This window comes from Drosophila pseudoobscura, chromosome X, assembly GCF_009870125.1.
Source record: "Drosophila pseudoobscura strain MV-25-SWS-2005 chromosome X, UCI_Dpse_MV25, whole genome shotgun sequence".
NCBI lineage: Eukaryota > Metazoa > Arthropoda > Insecta > Diptera > Drosophilidae > Drosophila > Drosophila pseudoobscura.
This window is the reverse complement of record NC_046683.1, coordinates 45,483,396-45,505,055: the sequence shown is the minus strand read 5'-3', so window position 1 is coordinate 45,505,055 and position 21,660 is coordinate 45,483,396. Positions and strand designations below refer to the sequence as shown.

The 21,660-nt window shown below is 47.5% G+C and overlaps 1 protein-coding gene across 1 annotated transcript; it reads left to right on the top strand.

The window, feature by feature from the left end:
- The first annotated feature begins 5,216 nt into the window (after window positions 1-5,216).
- Window positions 5,217-17,140, top strand: LOC4812999 (myb-like protein AA). Its single transcript, XM_033383351.1, has 3 exons — window positions 5,217-5,777; window positions 5,843-6,861; window positions 16,911-17,140. Exons 1-2 carry the CDS (start codon window positions 5,470-5,472, stop codon window positions 6,795-6,797), a joined length of 1,263 nt encoding a protein of 420 aa, XP_033239242.1. The 5' UTR covers window positions 5,217-5,469; the 3' UTR covers window positions 6,798-6,861; window positions 16,911-17,140.
- Window positions 17,141-21,660: the final 4,520 nt, after the last annotated feature.

The following is a 21,660-nucleotide window of genomic DNA, read 5'->3' as shown; positions in this document are numbered from 1 at the left end:
CGCTTTCTGTTGCTTATCTTCTTTGTCAGAGATTTTCTCGCTCTTCCTTCTCCAAAGTGTGTCTGTGTCTGGCAGAAGAGCATAAGAGCACAAGAGCAGAACTGCCAACTGGCAACTGTTTCCATTAAAAAACCATTTAAATATTATCTCCACCGACTTCCTCCGCCTAATCCACATGCGTCGGCCGTGGGGGCCATCCATCCGCTTGACGTTCAGCCAAATGACAGATACAGGCTGCCAAAGGAATCTCTTTGCATTAATGAGCTTTGAGTATTTCGAGTTTGATTTTATTAATTGGGCTTTCATTGGATAAACATCTTGATTAACTTTCTGTCGTACGGCCTGTCGCATGGCCGCCTCTGAGGCCCAGATATTCGACTCGTTTGACGCACCAATTACAAATGCAATTACAAGTGGCAACAATGAAATTAGCAGGCAAATTGTTTCATTGATTTAAGAGGCCCATTAAATGTTTATAGCACTCTCCATAACCATCTCCATACCATTCTTGTGTCTGTCTCTGGTTTTTGGTCTCTGGTCTCATTCGATTGTCATTTCACAAATTCTTTCGCCCCGAATATTTCAATGGTACACTGGACAATGCCTAACCAATGCAATTTCCTCCTAATGGATTGAAAACATTCTCGAATTAGGTTCAAAGAATTTTTCGCAAATATGTTGTTGACTCCATTAAATGGGAATTTGGCCAAATTGTGCGGTTTTCAGCTTATTTTCCGTACGTACTACATTCATATTTGTGTAATTCCCTTCCCAGATCTTATCGTTGCAAAACAATTTGTCATTTCTGTGACATCTTGTTGCTGCTCCATTAATATCGTACACACGGAACGGCAAGCGAGCGAGCCGAAAAATATTTGCTTGCCACAGATTTACATTGCAGTAATTGATTTAATTTCAATTGTGGACCGTGTTCGTCTCTGGCTGCCTGGATGGTTGAAGGGATGGATGGGATGGTGTGAGCGTCGGGAGTCCATCCAAACACGAGAATATTGATAAGTCAAATCGAATAGTGATGGTGCATGGTGTGGGTGTGGGTGTGGGTGTGGGTGCGGGTGAGTGACTGGCCCACAGAACTGCGATTGATAAATATCAGAGTGTTTTTAAAGCTTATTTTTCAGATGTCCAAACGGGAGACGACGCCAACGGGCGACAAAAATAAGTAAACAAGAGCAACAACGGCAGCGAGTACAGTAGATCCTCACAAATTATCAGGGCTTCGGCTCTGTATATAAATATTTCATATAAGCACTACAACTTTTTTGAGCTAGCTTGAAATATCTCAACCCGAAGAAAAGGGTGTCTGCCGAGTACTAAGGAGCTATCGCTTTTATGTTTCTGTATGGTATAGAGATCTGATTTTAATGAAGTTTTTTTTGATTTATGGAAATCCAATTTCGATGGGGTCCATATTGACCGTTTCCTTACTTCTGAAATTTCAATTCGAAAGCTTTCTGTTTGCCTAATCCCTATAATGTGTGGGGGATAATCGTGTGGGTGAGGTTCTACTGTAATAAAGTTGATTGCAGCAGTCGGTGGCAAATTGAATATTTGCCCGCATGTGAGAGAGAGCGTGTCTCTGCGAGTGAGTGCGATTCTGTCTCTTTTTCTCTGTTTGCACGAGTATTTGTAAGCATTGTTAAATGTCGGCTCCACCATCCACATCCACATCCACAGCATCCACAGCGTCCACAACGGAACAATATCTGGATGATAAATGCAAAGTAGTGAGAGAGAGAACATTCGTTCGCTCATTCTCTGGAAACTGTGTTCCACCATTGTTAACGGTTGCTCGTGCGTGGATGCAGATTGGGTCTGTCCCCACGAATTTCTAGCTACCAATATCCACCATATCATTCAACCCTTCTTGCTCTCTGCAGTCAATCGCTCTCTCTCCCTGAATCTCTCGCCAAACTATCCTCAGCTGTTGCTTCAACGCCTGTTTCCACTGTAGTACAATTGCTGTTTCTGTTCTCTGTTGTTCGGTATCTCTATCTCCTCCACGGGTACGTTTGTTGGTGTTGTTTGAGGCAGCGTCTTATGCCAATCTTTGGGTTCTATCGATTTTCTTTTGTTTAATTTACTGGACCTCTTGCCGCGCGGGGGAGCGCGGAGCCCTTTTCGATTTCGTAATCTAGTTCGAATGGCTTTGTCTTGTTTATTTGTTTGAGTCGAGCTCTTGATAAGGTTCGAGTAGAAGCTGCCGAATATTCCCCTCTTTGTTTTAAGTACGAGTGCTCTTGCACCCAATTTATGTATGTGTATCGAATATGGTAGAGGTATCCGTGAATCCGACTAATCCGAAAAGTATTTAGTTGCTGGAATGATCTATATACATAGATATGAACAGCTTTTTATCCGATCAGATGTTTATGGATTGGAAAAGCATGGAAAAAGATCATTTTTGTATACAAAAAGCCAATAAAAAATCAGGTGGGTTAACGTTTCAACACCAAAGTGCATCAAAATACATATACATATGTACATATAAACATACAAATACTTATATAGGTAGTGTACTTCGAGTGCCCATGGGGACAGACAATAGTCGGGAAAATGTCGTCGACAGAACATGTGCACGACGCTCAAGTAACTGGACACAATTCGACGGTGTGTCCGGTATCTAACACGTACATAAAACGTACCCGTCATCAGCATCTTGCTTTCGAAAATATGATCCCAGAAATCCAAATCAAATCTAAATACCAAAAGTACTGCAGAAACAGTTTTGAAACAGCTGATCAACGAAATCTTAAAAGCAAAACCAAAACCAAGCCAAATCTCGTTCAGGAATACCATGGATGGCTATTGGCGACGAATCTGTTGACTGTTGATGTTACCCCGCGCTTATCGGGTGGCATATTAATCAGCGTTTTGGAATTACTCACAGACCACAAGAGTGAGCGGCGATAAACGTGCCACTGCTGCCACAAACGGCGTCGATAAGAGAAACAACTGCGAACTGCGAAAATGTGTGTTTTACCAAAGTTCTCTCTCTCTTCTCGGATTGTTTACAACCCACCGAAGAGAGGGACAGCAATACAACAACGACAACAACAATAGCATCCTCAGAGAGGGATGCTCTCTTTGTGCACTAACACGCGCGCGAGAGAGAGAGAGAGAGAGAGAGACAGAGAGCGAGCAAGCAATTGTTGCTCTGCGCTCTCGCAGAGGCTGGCTGCTGCGCCGCCAATTTGCAAGAAAATTTAGTTCGTTTACAGTTGGTTTTTGTGGGCAAGTTGTGAAAATCGCATCGAGGAGAGAGCACACTCCGACAAGGAAGAGTTGCCAACACGCAGCAGAAAGTGGCAGCTACCAGCAAAAGCAGCAGCAGCAGCAGCAGAAGCAGCAGCACCAGCTAGCAGCACAGTGAAGTGGCAAATGGACAAACCCAACTACCAAGTGGTGAAAACTGACAATTGAAAACTAAGCCAAAGTTTGGAAATACGAAACACGAAATACCCGTGTTTTAAATTGTGGAAATGAGCTTGCTGCTGCGGGCTCTCTCGCTCCCGCTTAAATAATATGTGTACACACACATTGGCAAGCACTCACACGCATACTTGCATACACATAAGTACAATAATACTTATGTATGTATTTTCATATGTGTGCGGTAAATTTTGCCGTGTTGCCGAACCTCGTTTGGAGATTTCTGTGTGCGTTGTGTGGTGGCAGCAAATAGTTGTTGCAAGGCCTTCGAGCAGTAACAAACAGCCAGCATAGCATCCATCCCCCAATAAGTGGCAGCAACGGCGACGACTGACGCACACAGCAGCAGCAGCGGCGGCCACAACAACGTTGTTAATTGAAATAAATTGAAATAAATTCCACAACGTTTGCTGCTCATATTGTTAATAAAGAAAAGCAGCAGCAGCGGCGGCAACAGCAACAGCATCAACGGCAACAACAACGACCGAATCACCAGCATAAACAAAACAGTGAACCACCCAGTCGAAATATTCAAATAAAACCAACCCGAACCCGAAATCAGGCAAGCATTTATTCCAAAACAAAAAATATTTAAAAATCTAATTGAATGTGGGGTGCCCTCCCGCCCCTACTCCCCCTTAAAGAGAAAGATTTTTCTCGAGTTGCAAATAATCAGCAAATGCGTTCGCCAGTTCGTAAATTTGCGTTTAGTTGTGTTTCTCGATTTTTGGTATCAGCGGCAAATGCGTGGCAAATACATTTATTTTTAGACTAAAGTGTGTGCCCGAACAAGTGTACGAAGACTCGTATGTGCATTGCAGCATCGTTGAAAATAAGTAAATGAAATTGGCAAAGAAAAAAAAAAAAAAAAAGAAACAAAAAGACTGCTTTCAAAGTGCATTCAAGACGAGAGTCAAAGGGAAAATATTTAAAAAAAGAGCTTGGTTTGGGTGGAGGATCTTTCCTGCCTATGCCAAAACATTCCTTTGATTGATATAGGAGGATTCAGTCGATCCGATCTGGTCGATTTCCAATGATTAGTAGAACTAGTAGAGATCCTTCTCTTGGCAGTATTCAGGAGATAGCTTTTGCTATGCCTCTAGCGCAGTTAGACTCTTTTCTAGCCTCGCTCTCGTCAGCAAAAAGTTCTTATAAGATAACCAAATAAATAAATAAATAGTTCCATGTCGAATCACTCGGATTCGCAGAAACAACAGCACACGCACACACAAACACACACAATTGTTTATGTTATACGATTGCGGCGGGGTTTTTGATTTCAGCCAACTCACAGAGTACTTTGATTTGTATACAAGTGGAAAATATAGATTTGCGGGTTTGGTGTGCCAACAGAAACAGAAACAGTGCCTCAGGTGGTACGGTACAGTCAGTACACCTGGATGGAAGGCGAGTTAGAGCGAATTTTCCAGCTATTGTTCTATCATTTGATTTTGCTCGTAATCAATTTAATATTTACATTGTTTTCTACTGTTTATTATCTCAATCATCTACTGCTCCCCCCAAAGTCAATTGAATTTATTTCTAAAACAAATACAAACCCACCTTCGCGCCCAGGACTCGAACTCTCTCCAGGTTCAGGCTTAGGTTCATTGAACTCCCTAACCAGCCTCAAGGACCTCGGCGACGACCCTTACCCTTTCGGGACTCAAGAAGAGCGCCGAAAAGTATGCAACGGCCATGGACCATCAGGGCATAAACTAATATTAACGATTTTCTCACTTCACTTCTTTCCCTCCTACTTTCAGCAGCATCCGTGCAGCAGCATCCCACCGCAGTGGGCCAACAAACACATACACACACATACACACACACACACACACGCGCGCGAGCGGACACTCGAACAACTCTCACCGACAAGTGTACCAAAAGTCGGACATGCGCAAACACCATTTTGGTAGTGGTAGCACGTCAGAAGTTAACGTTAATAGCGCCTAAGAGAGCGCACCGAGAGAGGGATTAAGGGAGCGCGCCAAAGTCGTAAGAGAGAGCCAGCACGAAATGGCCTTTTCGCGCCACAACATTGAAAAGCGCCGACTCATCGAGCTAGTGCGCCTGAATCCCATCCTGTGGGACTGCCGCCTGCCACACTACAAGCGCTCCGACAAGAAGAAGGCCATCAAGTGGAACGAGCTGGGGCGCATGTTCAACGTGACCGGCGAGCGGGTGCAACGGACCTTCACCTCCCTGCGGGAGATCTTCCGCCGGGAGCTGAACCACGAGAAGATGCTGGGCACCACGCGGTTCAAGTCCAAGTGGGAGTACTACGATGCCATGGCCTTTCTCAAGGAGGTGATACGAGAGCGGAAGTAAGCTTTTTTTTTATTGAGGACGCTTTAGGAGCTGCGACTTACACTTTCTCTTTCTCTTGCAGATCACGGGAGCGCGTTAAGCAGGGCCCCACTGATCCTGCCACCAGGTCAATTTCTACCAATAACAACAACAATAACAACAACTCGAACAGCAACAACAACAACAGCGTGGCAATGGATGAGTACCAATATTTTGCCCCAAGCGATCCCAACAATCCCAACAATCAGCCGCAGCCGCAGCCGCAGGCTCTGGCCCTGCCGCAGCCAAAGACCAACGTCACGTCAGTGTCGAATCCTGCAACCATCCTGCCCAGCCTCAGCCAACTGCCTGCCGCACTGCTGCCGCAGGCCCAACATTTGCAGGCCCTCCAGCTGCAGCCGGATGTGACGCTTACCTCGTTGAGTGCCATTCCCAAGCAGCCACCGTCCGCCACAACTTCCGCAGTGCCCGCCGCGCCTGCATCTCCCGCCCAGGTGCTGTCCAGCTCACGTTCCTGCAGCTCCTCGCCCTCCATCTACATCAAGGACGAGCCAGGCTCTCCAGAGAATGCGGACGGGCTGGGAAGCGGGACAAAGCTGGCCACCATTCGTCCGCAGACCAAGCAGCAGTTGAAGGCGCGCCTGCAGGTGCCGGCACCCAAGAGCGCCTCGATCTACGCCACGTCCCCACCACGTCTCATCATCAACGCGAACAACGAGCTCATCGATGCCGATGCTGGGGACCTGGACGAGGATCTGGATGACTACGACGAGGATGACACCGAGACAGGCCGCTACTCCCCAGTGGTAGATGTGGATATGATGGGGCCCGACGGCCGCTTTTCGCCCGGAGGCAGCAGCTACACGCGAGTGGGTGCGGTAGGAGGCGGGCGCTCCCAGTCCCGGCATCTGCCCAGCCCCAGGGAACTGCTCTACATGAAATTCGGAGACTTTCTGGCAGCCCGACTGAACACCCTCAATGAGACTGTGGCCAATGAGTTGATGAACAAGATACTGCTGCTCATCGCAGAGAAATGAGCGCCGCAATAGACCGCATGCCGCATGCCGCATGCTCAAATATGATTGAATCGACAAAGGAGTGGTGAGTGGAGCATAATTTATTACGAGTGTTATCTATAAGGATCGGCGGATAGCTTTTCAATCAGCCCAGCACGGTGTTGCATTCGGTAATAACTTCTAGTCTAAGGAGCAAAAACCATGCTAGAATTTAGATGGATTGCAGCAGGAGAGGACAGAACAGGACAGAGAGCTCTCTTGTAAATCTACGGAATGTGTGATGATCTTCCTGATTTTTTGAGGGAATGCGAATGTGCAAATCGTTTACAAAAATGTTGTAATGCTCATAGCTTTTATGCTCTGGCCAGAAATTCTTGAACTAGTTTGGCGCTGGGTGTGCTCTAGAAATTTATTGCCCTGACCAATTTATTTAGCAACACACATACACATATTTAAATTTCGAGTTTTATTTACACACAAAATGCCAGAGCCATAAAAAAGTTTTAATTTCCGGACGTTGAAGTGGACCCCAGACACACACACACACGCAGCCACACACGCAGCCACACACGACCGGACGGAACGATGCAAGTTTGGAGATTTGAGAGCATTTCACGCATAAATAAAATGCCTAGGACTCTGCAACATGACAGGAGCCAAGTCCCACTCCCAAAGCCCTCTATTCCAAAACCGAATAGGCCCCATAGAAGAGCTAACTGACGGCACGGCCCACAATGGGCGAAGCGCAGGCGAAACTCAAAATTAGAACAAAAAACGAGCCATGCAGCTCCAAGCTGTGCTTTTTGACTCGGACTCGGAGTCGGACCTCAGACCTCGGACTTGGCCACTTTGGCCATCTGACGAGCTGTGGCGAAAGGGCAAAAATGAAAGAGCTGCGTGCCGGATATGCGAACGTTTAGCACCCTGGATAGCCCTTGGCCCCACATTCAATATAGATATTCAATATATATATGTCGTTGCAACAAAACAGCTGATTTGCTGGTAAAATGCAGGGGAAATTACTTTGCCTTGGATCAAATCAGCAACAAAAGGATCAATTACACTCGGAATCTAGTGGAGTTCCGGCCACCAAAATGTGCATCTTTTTGTCCTTTACTAACATCGGAATGTTGATTAACCAATGATCATTATACTAAGGGTAAATGTACAAATTGACTCTTGGGCTTGGGTTCGGGAGAAGGGTGTCACAGATGGAGACATGTGTGTAGCCTTCATAGGCAGATTGCCTCGATGACACCACAGCAGTGCCCAACCAAGTTCAAACTGTGTGTGTATCTGTATCTGTATCTATCTGTATCTGTATTTGTATCTATATCCGCATCTGTAACTAGTAGTAGCTGCAACTGTGCGAATGGCTTCGCACTCTGGCACTCTCCAAAGCGTCGTCGGCATGGAGCGTGTGTATTTACGATTTTGTAATATTTATGCAGCGACGCCTTTGGTGTGTGCCCTTTAGATGCCATTGCGGCTGCCCTTCCTATACATCCATGCACCCATCCGATGTTGATGCCCGCACCAGCCCGAGTACCAGCAGGGCACCCGACACCCCACTCTTATCTATGGTTTGGGCCAAGTTGCTTTACGAGCACAGACGCAGCCTCGGATTTGAGTTGGAAAGTGGAATCGAGGGAGCCTCCAGCACAGTGGGTGGCGTGTCCGACCTTTTATGGATAGTTACAGCAAGTTTGTTGGCACTTACAACATTATAAATTTGCCATAAATTATCATTTTATGGATGCAGCTGATGACACGATGGGCAACAAAAGATACTTTTGATCCGAAATGAGCATTAAACGGGGCCAAACAGCGGGGCTGGCAGCATCATCGAGGATAACACCATCCCATTGAAGTGTGTATTTTAAAGGATCGATAAATTGCAGAAATATGACATCCCAGTGGCATTATTGTCCATGCATCCCATCGTAGTACCCCCATCGCCATTACTATTCGGAATTCACAGTAAATAAACTTAACATTTCCTTGTCTAGGATGCCACACAGAGGCCCACTCTTGAACGGAGACCGCCCTTTGGCTGTCTGAGTGCCTGCTGCCAGCCTGCCAGATTTCCCAAACACTTTCCACACTTCCGCCCGTTCTCGTTCCCGTTCCCGTGCCCGTTCCCGAGCCCGTTCCCGTTCCCATTCGCATTTCCGCTCAAAAAATCAAATCTCAGTTGGTTACAATGTCTGAGGATGCTGATATACGCACTCCCTATGCACTCGTTCCGGGTCTCCGCCTCTCCGGCTCTCGTAGGACTCTGACTCTCCCCGTCAATGGGGCAAGTTTTAAATGGCGGCGCTAAAAAGTATTGCATGCCCCCGCCGGAGCGCGCGGCCCCTTTCTGCACATAAAATGCATATGCAAGTTAATGTTTACAATAGTCGTAAAAGTTTAATGGATTTTGCCAGCTACTGCACGGGGCTTAGGATCGTAACTTTCGAAATCAGTTTTTTCCCAGAGACAGCTACAGAGAGGGAGTGGGTGTGGGCGATGCTGAGGGGGAGGGGCAGCACACAGTGTGTGTTTGTGTGTGTGTGTGTGTGTGTGGCAGGCACATCAGCAGGCCCCAAACTTTCGCGCTGTTTGTATAATCAAAATGCATTTATTTGATTAATACGCCGCCATCTTTCTCTCGCTTTTCCACTTTTGCCAAAATATTTGGAAAAGCTTCTGTTGATTTTATTTTGGGAATTTTCCTTTGTTTTCCTATTGACTTTTACACTTTTGCCCCTGCGTGGTGGTATTGGTGGAGTTGGTGGTGCTGCCATGGCCGTTGATGGGGGAATAGTCGGGGACTAGTTTGTCGTTTGGGGTCGAAACGGACACATAGTCGTATGTATTCGGAACATATGTATATTGTAGTCTCTATGCCTCGTCGTAGAGTGTGTAGAGTGATTATGTTGTACTAATATTGGGAGAGACTGGCAATCGGCAAACATTGAAGTGGGGCTTGGGTTTGGGCTTGGGATTGGGATTGGGCTTGGGCTTGGGATTGATTTTGGGCTGTACGAGTACAGCTTAAAGGGCTGGCTGCGTTGCAAATTAAGCGCCAAAACTAATTCATTAAACTGGAGGAGCAGATTGCAATTGACAAATTATGGAAACCGAAACAAACTCCACAAGACTTCCGTATGAATTTATCATCTGGCTTTTGTCTCTGGGAATTCGGTTTGTGATTGAGTGCATTCCATTCAGGTCCATCATCTAATGAAATGCATATGCCAATCAACATAATTATAACTTTGAATGGTGTGTAGTGGGGCCACGCCCAAATTGAAAGGGCCACAAAAACCAGCAACAGGCAGCAGCCAGGCAGCAGTTAGGCAGCAGTAGTCAGGCAGCATCAGGATGGGGGTTATGTGGAAAAGGATATGCCAAAGCCACAGAACAGAGAGAGCCATCATCGAAGCATGTATCGAAGCAAATCTAACATCTGGCTACAGAAATTGTGGCAGCCAGGATGTGTTTAATGGTGATCGAATGCGGGATACCCAATAGCTCCCTTTTGACTCCTCCCAAAGCTCCTGAACACATTGTCCGCCGCTGCAACGGATACGTATGTGAGGGATATATGTGCATAATTTATGGTCTTGCAACTTCCTCGTGCAGCCCCGATATACCCTGGAGGACCCTGGGTACTCCTTCTGCCTTCTGTATAATAATGTTAACCCAAGCCTGGCGCACACAAAGAACTTGTCCAGAGGATGGCGATATGGATGTGGCTGTGGCTATGGCTATGGCCATGTCTGTGGCAGTGGCAGTGGAAGTGGCTGTGGAAGTGGCTGTGGATGACGATGCCTAGGCCTGGGCATATGTCGATGACTATAACTATGAGTAGTATCAATATTGACAGCCATTAATATGGCATTTTATGCAATAAGCAGAGACATTGATGAGGCGGAGTCCGGAGTCTCGGCTGAGCCTTGCTTCTGTCTCATGGCACTGCTGCATTTTTAATGAGCTCCAGTGGAGGAGGCGCCTCGCCTCGTCCGGGCTTCCGCTGTTGCCTGATGACTGGGGAAATGCTTCCGTCTGCGATTGGAAATTTGCCAACCCCGTCGTGTGGGAGCCGTGTGGGAGCCGTGTGGGAGGCAGCCACTTGGGGGCAGGTTAATTTCAGAGGTAGCTGGGGGCTGGGGGCTGGTGGCTGGTGGCTGCCAGGAGGCTGGGGATTGAAAAGCGGAAGGCAAAACGGAAGCGCGCAGACACACACGACCTCGTCTTGGATGCCTCGTAGTCGTATCTCCTTCGTATTAATGGCCGGAGGACATGTCAAAGGAACTGATGACGCGCCGCGTCTCCAGACCGACGTGCACTGACTGCAATCATGGAAACCAAACCATGCTGATGAGGCCCCCAGGTATGGACGGATGGATGGGTGGACAGATGGATGGGCGGGTGGATGCTTCTTTAGATACTTATTGTCCGCGCCCGCAACCCGATACGGACCTGCAATGCCCTCTGACTATCCTGCATATCAATCAGGCGTGCCGGCGTGCAAAAAAAACACGTCGGTCGCCATCTGCCGCCGCAGATTGCAGATTGCTCAAAGGATGAAATGAAACAAAAATAATTGCACAGAATTTATCGCCAGATTTACCTTTCGGATTTGGCCTGCTCGAGCGCGTTTCGTTTTCCTAAATTAATAATTTTGATTGCCTCGCCTTGACTCTTGCCTCTTGACTCTTGCCTCTTGGATGCTGTGTTGCAGCAAAGCTGCTGTTGCAAAGTTGTGCCGCTCCGCTCTGCTCTGCTCCGCTGCGCGACAGTTGTTTAAGTTTTGCTTGCGAAAAATTATCATCATTAGTGCCCGAACTTTGAACTTTGCCTTTTCGACGTCACTTTGACAATCAGGGGCGGCGCACTTTCTTTCGCTGCAAAGTTTCGTTCTGCAAATAAATTGTCTCGTAAGCTAATGAAAATGCCGGAGGCTGGTAATTAAGTTGCAAATGCAGCAGAATTCAGACGAGGCGACGGATGGGGGAGGGGGCGGAGTGTCATCTGAATTACCCAAGATTATGTTGAAAATATATTCCGTTTTGGCCAAATGTTTTGGGTTTGTGCCAATTAGAGAAACCATTCTTATTGTTTTCTAAACATTTTCACCGCACATTTTGCCAGGCACGTTGATGCTGATGTTGATGGACTGGCAGCAGCAGCAGCAGCAGCAGCACAAAATGGTTTTGGTAATATTTTGAGCCTTGCGAGTCATCAAGGACATGGATGCTCCACTCCTCCACTTGAGGCCACTCCACTCCACTGCACTCCTCTCCACACAAATCGACTCGACTCCCACTCGAATCGTATATATTTTGGCTGGCCACAAAAATTGATTGCCGTAAATGCCGAAAAGCAAGGCAAATAATATTTGTGCTGTTCTGTGGCTTTTTGCGGCAACGATGGCAGAGCACACAGCATTTATAAATAAATTACAGAGGAAAAGAGGAAGGGCGAGAGAGAGAGAGAGGAAGAGAGGTTTTTGGCAAAAAAAAATCAAAATATCAATTGCTGAATGCGTTTTCCATTTCAACGAAACGGGAAAGCCTGCTGCCTCCAGCCAACTGTCTCTTCGACTTGGCAGATTGTTTATTCAGGGTTCCACAATTAATTACCACTAAAAGTGCGACCAGCTGTGACAGAGAGAGAGAGATAGAATGAAGAAGCGAGAGAGAGAGAGGGTGTTCGGTGAAGACACAGAGACAAAAACAGACTAATTACATTAGCTGCCACAACGATTTGTCTCCCGACTCAATCAAAATGTTGGCCCTTAGTGCAGGTTGCAGACGCTGCTTCTCGGAGGCCTGCCGGAATGCTGCAAAATTCCTCAGAATGTTGCCACAAATCACCAGGAAACATGATGACAGCATACGGTGCCTGACTGCGCCTACAGGTATGCAACAGTTCTTGAGAAAGCCAGAAGAGAATGGCAAAGGCACTCGAGTGGGAGGGGGATTGGGATTGGGAGTGGTTGTGGATGTGGATGTGGATGTGGGAGAGGAGCTCGCTGTTTATGCATTTCCCTAATGAAATGCAAAGAAAACAAAGCGAGCTCCAGCCTAGCAATATCCCAGCCCCAGCTTACAGCTCGGGCTATCCGCCCTGCGATAGGCAATGCAAATTTCAGGAGAGCCCTTCTTGTGGCTGCTTCTGCTGCTGCTGCTGTGGCTGAGTGGTAATTAAATATTTATTTTCTCCGTAGCTATTTGCTTTGATTAATAGCTAACAAAAATGGGGAAAATAGGAAAAGATAGGGCTTTGCTGCGGGGCACACACTTTCGATGGATACCCTTGCAGATAATAAATAGAATAAATTGATTTGTTTTGATTAAATAAATCCCTATAAAAACTACCCAAACGACTAGTCTTCCAATCAAGAATCTGGGTCTATATGGCATTGCAAATATCTGATAATAATCATAGTATCATCTGAAAGGGTATTACAACACAACAGGCGCCCCAACGTCATGTTCTTTGGCTGTTGGATGTTTTTAATATTTTACAATTTCCCAATTGTTTGCCTCCCCCCTCCGCTTTTGTTTAACTTGAGTTACGAGTATTGTTGGTTTTTGTTCAGTTGTTCAGTAGGTAAATCAAAAACTTTGAGAGCGAAATCCGGGTCTTTGACTGGGTCCCATTTAATTTCGATAATGTGTTTCGGATTTGACAATTGATTTGGGTAAGCGGGTGGGGGATTAGGGATAGGATTACGGGGACAGAGAGTCCATTGAGATATTAATAGAGCCTTGGAGTTAAGACCCTGGCCTGTCGTAGGGCTGGACACGTCGTTCAGCCATGAGTCACTCTGTGTGGCACAGGACACCACGACACCAGGGCGAGGACCAGGACCAGGACCAGCACCAGGACAGAGCTCTTTCGACACCCCATGGGTGTCAACCAACCGCATTCACTTTGCATATTGACACGTCTCCTAGTGTGCATGAGTAATTTATTGTTTTCCATGGCGTACTTCAAGGCGCCAAACTGGGAAATGGCGCAAACACAAACCGAGCGAGAAGCGCATGGAAATGTTGCATGGAAAAAGGTCAGCGAGACACATTACCACATGATTACGAGACCACAGGGACCACCGACTTGACCTCCGACCAGCCACCAGCAGCCAACCACAGGGAACGCTGGAGCTGGTGCTGGAGCTGTAGATGGCGATGGCGATGGAGGCAGACAACCGGCTCCAGTTGCATATAGTATCCAGCTGCTGCTCCATCTCCATCTCCCGCTCTACTATCTTCTGCTCGATCTCCGTCTCCTGCTCGAAATCCGAATGCGTAAAACCAAAGGGCGAACAAAATGGCACCACAACAGCGGAAATGCGCAGGAGGCAGAGGCAGCGGCAGAGGCAGGAGACAGAGGCAGGATTGCAGTTGCACCAAAGCGTCATTAAGTCAATTTGTGAGAGGCAAAGCGGCAACTTAATGTGCAGTCGGGGACCCCGGGACCCTGGGAGTTGAAGAGACCCCCGACTAGCAATAGGAATTGGACCAGCACTACGACTGGTCGTAGGCACTAGGACCCCAAACATGGACACACCAATTATCCAGAAATGCCAACACACAAAAGCAAAACCCTGGCATAAGAAAGCTGGGGTTTGGGGTTGCTGTTGGGGCCGCCCCAAAAAGGAGATTGCGCTTTTGCGGTTGTGTTAAGTTGATTTCCGGGCACGTCTGGTCCCCCTGTCCCTGTCCCTGTTCCCATCCCTATCCCTGTCCATTCTCTCACACATTACCCCACATGGGGGCTTCCAAGATGTCCTACGCCAATTATGCGTAGGGGCCCCATCCTCTGCTCGTCAGCGGTATATTCATAAACAGACGACGATGTCCCTGTTGTCAATGCCATCATCATCATCATCAGCACTCTCATCATCATCATCATCATCATCAGCGCCATGGTTATCATCGTTCTCAGCAGTCTTGCAGTAGGTGTTGGCCACGCCCCCTGCGTCAGTGGCTGTCACAAGCACCGGCACCCACCCACAGCCAGGAACCACGCTGCCCCCCCACTCGACCCACTCATTTCCTCCTTTTCCTCCTATCCCCCGATAAGGTGTGCTGTAAATTATACGCTTTTGCGTTTAGCCTCCGCCACAGACCTGTAGACTGGGTCCAGCCTCGGAGGAATCCCTCCTGCTGTCTGCTGCCTGCTGCCCGCTGCCCGCTGCCCACTGCCCGCTCCATCTCCGTCCAGTTCGGACAGTCCGGCAGTTTGATGTTTTGCGGTTGTGTTGACGTTGTCCCAGGGCCGGAGAATGAGCAGCCAAGTGAAGGGCCCACCCACAGATGCTGGTGGCCTTTAATATTTAAAGTGCGCTTTTAGGCCAAAGTTTGTCCATTATCCTGCCGACATGTTATTGTCCTTTCGCTTTGCGGTGCCGGGGCCAATTAATGAGATTTCCACAATGCCAGCATCGCATCGCATCGCATCGCATCGCATCGACCGGAGCGCATCCGGGCGTGGTGGGGATGGGCGGTGTTGTTGGACTTGGTGTTGGTTGTGGGTGTGGGTGTGGGAGGCATTGTTTCGAGAAGACAAGAAGGTTGCCCTGGAGCACAAAGGTGAAGGGCCCTCCAATGGGTGCTTCATCCGGCAGTTAAGAGGTTGAACAACAGCTAACTTTAGAGCTTCAAGAGATCCGTTTTCTCAAATCAAGGTAGAGCTATGATGATGAGTGGTAATCGCAGTTAAGTTGTCCCTTTGTGCACCTTGGAGTACCCCCAGTTTTCTTTGGGAAATAACCCTGCTCTCCGGCCGGGAAGCTTCATTTGAATAATCCACTTTGATCGTCACTCCAAAACCCCTTTAACAGTTCGAAGCGGAAATGTTTCTTTAGCAGGAAAAACTTTCACACTTTCCATCGCACCATCGCACCCTCGCACCATCGAGCCATCGCATCATCGAGCCATAGCCACAGCCACAGCCTTAGCCTTAATTTTCATTAGCTGCAGTTTCCCATCTTCCGAACAGAACCAAACCGAACTGGTAGGAACACTGTGCCTCCTTCGAGTGTCTCCTTGTGCAGCCAGTGGCAGAACAGACCGCAAAGTTGGGGCAGCCACTGTGTCATTTGTTATGTTATTGGTTTGGACATTTTGCAAATTGCTTATTTAGCAGTGCGTAAAATCCACAGCGTCCTCTGGCTGCCTGCTGCCAGCTCATCCTGCTCCGGTTCCGTACTCTCATTCTGCTCTCGTCCTGCGGTTCTCTTTTTGTCGAGGCCACACACATGTCAAGGAGCAGTAGATTCTGCTATTTCTCGCCTCTGAATCCTGGTCGTGCTTCTGCCTCTGCCTCTGCCTCTGTGTCTCTGTCTGTGTCTGTGTGGCCCAAGAATTTTTTCCTCTTCTCCATTGTTGTAGCCTCAAAGTTAACAACGTGTCAAGCAAGCGGTTAGAAGGTCTCCTCTCTCTCCATCCATGCCTGTACTGTCCTGTCCTGTCCTGCCCTGTCCTGTCCTGTCCATCCCGTCTAACCCGTTCGCTTCTTACCATACGCAGCAGTATAGGGAGATTGGCAGGGGTGCCAGAGATGCCCTGGGTCGTGGCAGGTGTCACCCATCCAGTTATTTGGCCAAGTGTTCGAAAACTGTCAATGCAGTACAATTTTCCCACTTGCACATGAGTATATTTTTTTTCCGACTTCGGACTCTCATCTGTCCCCGTAATAATATTTGTCTTTCATTCTGTGTCATTTACTCCGGCCTCCCGGCCTCCCGGCCTCCTGGCCTCCTGGCCTCCCGGCCTCTGGTTCTAGTTCTGGTTCTGGTTCTTGGTGTTTTTGTGTGGCGCCTAATTGCCTGCTACATTTTGTGGCACTTGGGTGCGGCAAAAGGGGCAAAAAGGACCCCGAAACGAGTGTCATAAACTTTTTTACGACTAATATTTTGTGAGGCTTTTTAATTAGGCGAAATGGTCGTTAAAATTGATTTATTGCCTGTGATGGGAATTGTTAATTGGGGGCTCTTTCCAACGGGTGGGGGCAAACGGCTATAAAATTGAATAACTCTCTTGAATTGATCGATAAGCTAAGGTCCTTTCCCTCCCTGCCTAAAATGGTTGCCTAATTACTAACATCTACTATTCTGTTCTCTTCTCGTTTCAGCTCCCAGCCCAAAGGCTAACTTTTAGGATAATATTACAAATAATAATAATAATTTTTTTTTTTGAATCAAGTCTGTATTACTCGGATGTGCCATGGAAGACAAACGGAAGGAAATGTATGGATAATCCAACACTAAAATATATCAAGTGGTTTTTGAACTCGAAAAAAGTTTTAGAAGGAACCAAAGTTGGAAAACTCAAATATATTTGGTTTCATCGAAATAATTGAAAGTTTCAGTCGTTTTTTATGATACGTACATTATACATTGTACGTGAACGTGAACGTGAACGTAGCCCTCGTCGTCCCAGTGGAGTAGGCAAAAACTTCTGGCCACTTTATCGCTTTAAGTGACTGGAAAACTCGGTAAAGTTCCAATGCTCCTCCACTGCACGGCCACTAAACGGTTCAACTTTATGCAAATTGTGGAGCTCCCAGGAATCTTCAACCAAAAACGATTAAACGTCATTAGCATTATAATAGCATTTTACTTTCGCGACTTTGACTCTACCAGAGAGCTCCACCGTCCGTCCGTCCGTCCGTCCGTCTGTCTGTCTGTCCGTTCCCACCTCCTTGACGACTCACCTTTCTGTCTGCCCAGGTCTGGGTCTGAGCCTGGTCCTGGTCCTGGTCCTGACTACGGCTCTGCCTCTCATTCGTCCTGTCCCTCGTCCTTGTCCTCCCGACCACGACCCCGACTGTCCTGGATGGATGGGCAGTCATTCATCTTCATAGTAAAAACAACAGCACCAACAACGATACGATGTGATTACAGTTCCGTTTTAATTGTAATTAAAGCGATTATTACGACGGGGTTTTTGTCTCTTTTGTGCCCTTGCCCTTGCCCTCTATCTCCATTCCATTCCGTCTAGTGATTCCGCCGCGTCCGCGTCTACGTCCGCGTCTGCCCTCTTAAACTCTGCGCTTAATCTTTGCTACTTGCTACTTGCGACCTGCAGCTTATTTCAATTTAAAAATCCCGCCAAGTTTTTCTATTTTCCCGCACGACTTTTGCGCGGGCCGAGCCTAAGGGCTTTTCCTGCGATGCGATGTGGGGGCGGGCGGAGTGAGGCCAAAAACTGTTTCTTGTTGCATAGAAAAGTTTTTCTTACTTATTTGTTGGTTGAGCACAGGCTTTGGGCACGGGGCATGGAGGCATGGAGTGAGGTGTAGCTTGTGGCACCACCTGGCCAAAAAACTTGCTGTTGCTCTTGTTGCCGTGTCTTGTTATGTCTTGATGGGCCCCCGTCTCCGGCGAAAAATTTGAGGCAGGCAGGCTGGCTCGTATAGTATATTGTACTAGAGTCTGGCACTAGTTCGACTTAACTTACGGACTTAACTTCCATAGAATTGAAATTGATTTGGCCTTTGCCTGCAGCAGGCTGCAGCAGCCACCAATTGCAGTCGGAAGCGGAGGTGGAGGCGCAGGCGGAGGCCTTCCTTAGAGGAAGGTGGAATACGGAACGAAATAAAATTAAGTTCGCATAGCATACTGCCAGGCGCCTAAACAAGTTAGGAGAAGTTATGCTCGACTCATAATTTCACCTCGGTAACCCCGGTATTCCCAGCAGAGTTCAAGGGTATTCTGTATATTTGGAACAGAAGGAAGCTGAGCCACAGAGATGTCTGCGGATAGCTCCCAATTATACGTATGTTCTTACACATATTTCCCAACACATCTTGAGATTCGTGCTCCCACTATTAACCTCGTTTGCTCATTGCAAAGAAGGAGTATGTTGCACTTAATTTACACTTTTCGCAAGCTCTCTCCTGCATTCTTTTGGGTCCTTTTAAATGAAAAGTAACTGCAGGAATGGCAAAAACATTAGCAACAGCTAGAAGAACTACATCCCGATCCCCACCGCCGTCTTCCCACCTCCAACCAAACACAACATTTGGTTGGTGTAATTTTTATAACGATATTTCCCAACTGAGTTAAGTAGCAAAACTCACTTCGCATAATTACACAAAGTGTGGGAATGAGGGAGAGGTTTCGACTAAAAAACTGTAATTAGTGGTGCGAAATTAGTGTTATCCTGGCAGGGGCTGGGACGGTGGCGAGGCAGAGGCAGCGGTAGGGGGGTGGAGAGAGCGATGAAAGCAACTCGAAAGTGAAATGAAACACACACGCTGATAGTTTTTTAATGTGTGTGCACATTCGTTGATGTATGAATGCAGACACATCTGCAGTTGCAAGTTGCAACAGCCCCTTCCAAACACCCCATTCACACACACACAAAAACCACCTCTCTGCAAAAAAACTAGCGGTAGAGTGGGGCTCGCAGGCTTAGGCTTTGCGTCTCTCCGGTGCTCAAAGCGCTATTTGGGTCAACTACGGCGTCTACACACGTCAAGGGGGGAAGAGGTGCGGTGCGGCACGGTGCGGTACGGTGCGGTACAAAAAGGTGTGGGAAACTTTTTTATGAACTGTTAAATTTCCAATTAGCGCTGATTGTTTCGATTTAACGGAAAACAAACAGTGCGTGTGAAAAGGTGAACTACCTCGTCGATTTTCCACGCTGCCTTCGCGCTCTCTCTTTCTGTATCGTTATGAAAAGGATGGCTGGAATTTGAAAATCAATACCAGTCGGAGATAGAGATACATATATCGCCAACCAGAGATATATACATAGATACACAGGCAGCTCCCTTGTGGAACAATTTATAATATCCCCGGATTGATATTGCTCCTGAATCGGGGAGTCCGGAGACGATTGAATTCCCGACCAACAACGCAGCTTACGAGTGGGGGGCATTATTTAAATCAATAATTAATGCACTTGACTACGCTTCACGTCAGAGTCTCTGCTTCCTGCAAAAGGCCTTTACCGTTGTCTCTGCTGTGGCTGTTGTTGCTGTTGCATGTGTCAACGCCCATGTCCAGAGGAGAAGTCTCGTCTGGGGTCTCCTTTTGGCGGCACTAGCATTTTTATGACCATAATGTGCAAGCACACGTACGAGTCTCCGCCAGCCACCCACCCGCCATCGAGCGCCAGCTCCAGGACCAACTCCAGCAACTCCAGCTTGACTGCCACTGCCACTCCAACTCCCTTGCTCCCCTGTTGGCCATCTACCGCGTGTCCCAGGTCCTCCGTCTCGCCGGCCATTGTGCGGATATCGCATTGCTCCCGGTGCAGGCGGTCTGGTCCTGGGCCTGTGGCTCCTTCATCGGTTCTCCCAACAGATGAATGTCTGTTAAATATTTATGAGTATCGAAATGTTGCCTCAATGCATATTATAACAAATGAAACGTCAATTTCATGCGAAAAATGCAAACAGCATTGACATCCCAAGGATTGCTGTTGCCGTTGCTGTTGCTGCTGCTGTTGCTGCTGCTGCTGCTGTTGCTGTTGCTGCTGCTGTGGACGAGGACCAGCACAAGGAGCTTCAGTAGTCCGGCTTGGCTTGGTGGGTAGTTGGTCATGGCTGGCACGTGACAGGCCTATGGGCATGGGCTAAGTGGGTGTCCAGCCCGTTCTTTCGTCTTTCATCTAGCCTCGTCTGTCGTCTGTCCGATGTCGGATGTTGGATGTCGTCTGTCGGATGTCCTTTGGTTTCTGCACAATTTCATTATGGAATTTCATGCTCTCCGTCCCCAAAGGACTGCACATTCAATTTGGTGAGCTCAAAGTGGAGTTCTTCCACATAAAACATACATTTCATGGACTTTTGGAGTAGATAATGGGTTATGACAGACATTTTGCCCCACAAAGCAAAGACCTCCTCTTCGACTGATGGCAAATTTCGTAAATGTTCGGAAAATATCTAAGAACTGTGTGCTGAAATAATATTATGTTGTCCAAGCTGCCAGCTTCAATCAAGTGAAAACTCATTAGCAAAAGCGACTCCCAAAAAATCTAAAGAAAACTCCACTCCATTCCGTAAGAAAAGCAGCGCAAAAAATGGAGCAAAAATATTATTACAACTGTGCGGAGCCCACGGGTGGGCGAGGGGGCGGGGGACGAGTGACGAGTGATGAGGAGCGAGTGATAGGCGTTTTCCCAGCCTAGCAGCTAATTTGCGAAGGAGCAGAGCAATAAAAATTGTTTATTGAAATGTGAAAAAGTGAAAAGTGTGCGCGGGCGAAAAATTCCAAATACGCTCCAAGTATTTCCTTTTGCTTTGCGCTTTTCCACTACCCGTTTCCCCCACTTTTCCCATTTTAGCTTTTATTTTTGCAATTGCAAAAGTCTGAATTTAATTAAAAATGCAGCAGGCTCTACTCGATCCCCCCCCCCCACCCCCTCTCACTCTCTCGCGTGCCCACCATCCACCATCCCGCTCTTTGTACCGCTGTGCACTTGAACTGCCAAAGCAGGACAGACGCAATAATTTTCATGTTAGATGCCAAAAGCGTGCAAAATGTTTTTCAACTATCAGACAATAGGCCTGAAAGGACAATGGGAGGACATACAGGCGGCTACACTGGCAGAGGTGCGGATTGCGGGGGCGGCAAAGAGGGAAGAAAGTTGAGCCATCACCGACATAAACTTTATTCAAAAGACCAAATACAGGGAGCGAGAGTGGGCCCCTACTGCCAAGGTGTTGTCGGCAGGGAAAGGGATGGGTACAAAATCAACAATAGGAGAAGACTCAGCATCGCCCACCGCATCTTTTGATACCCTTTGCAGATCTATGGCATTAAGCCTCAAGAGACAACCCCCGGCTCACTAGCTTCGCTCGCCCGTGCCGTTATGAGTAAAATATCAGGCTACGAAGACGTCCAATTTGTATTTCACAGAGTGATTCCTCA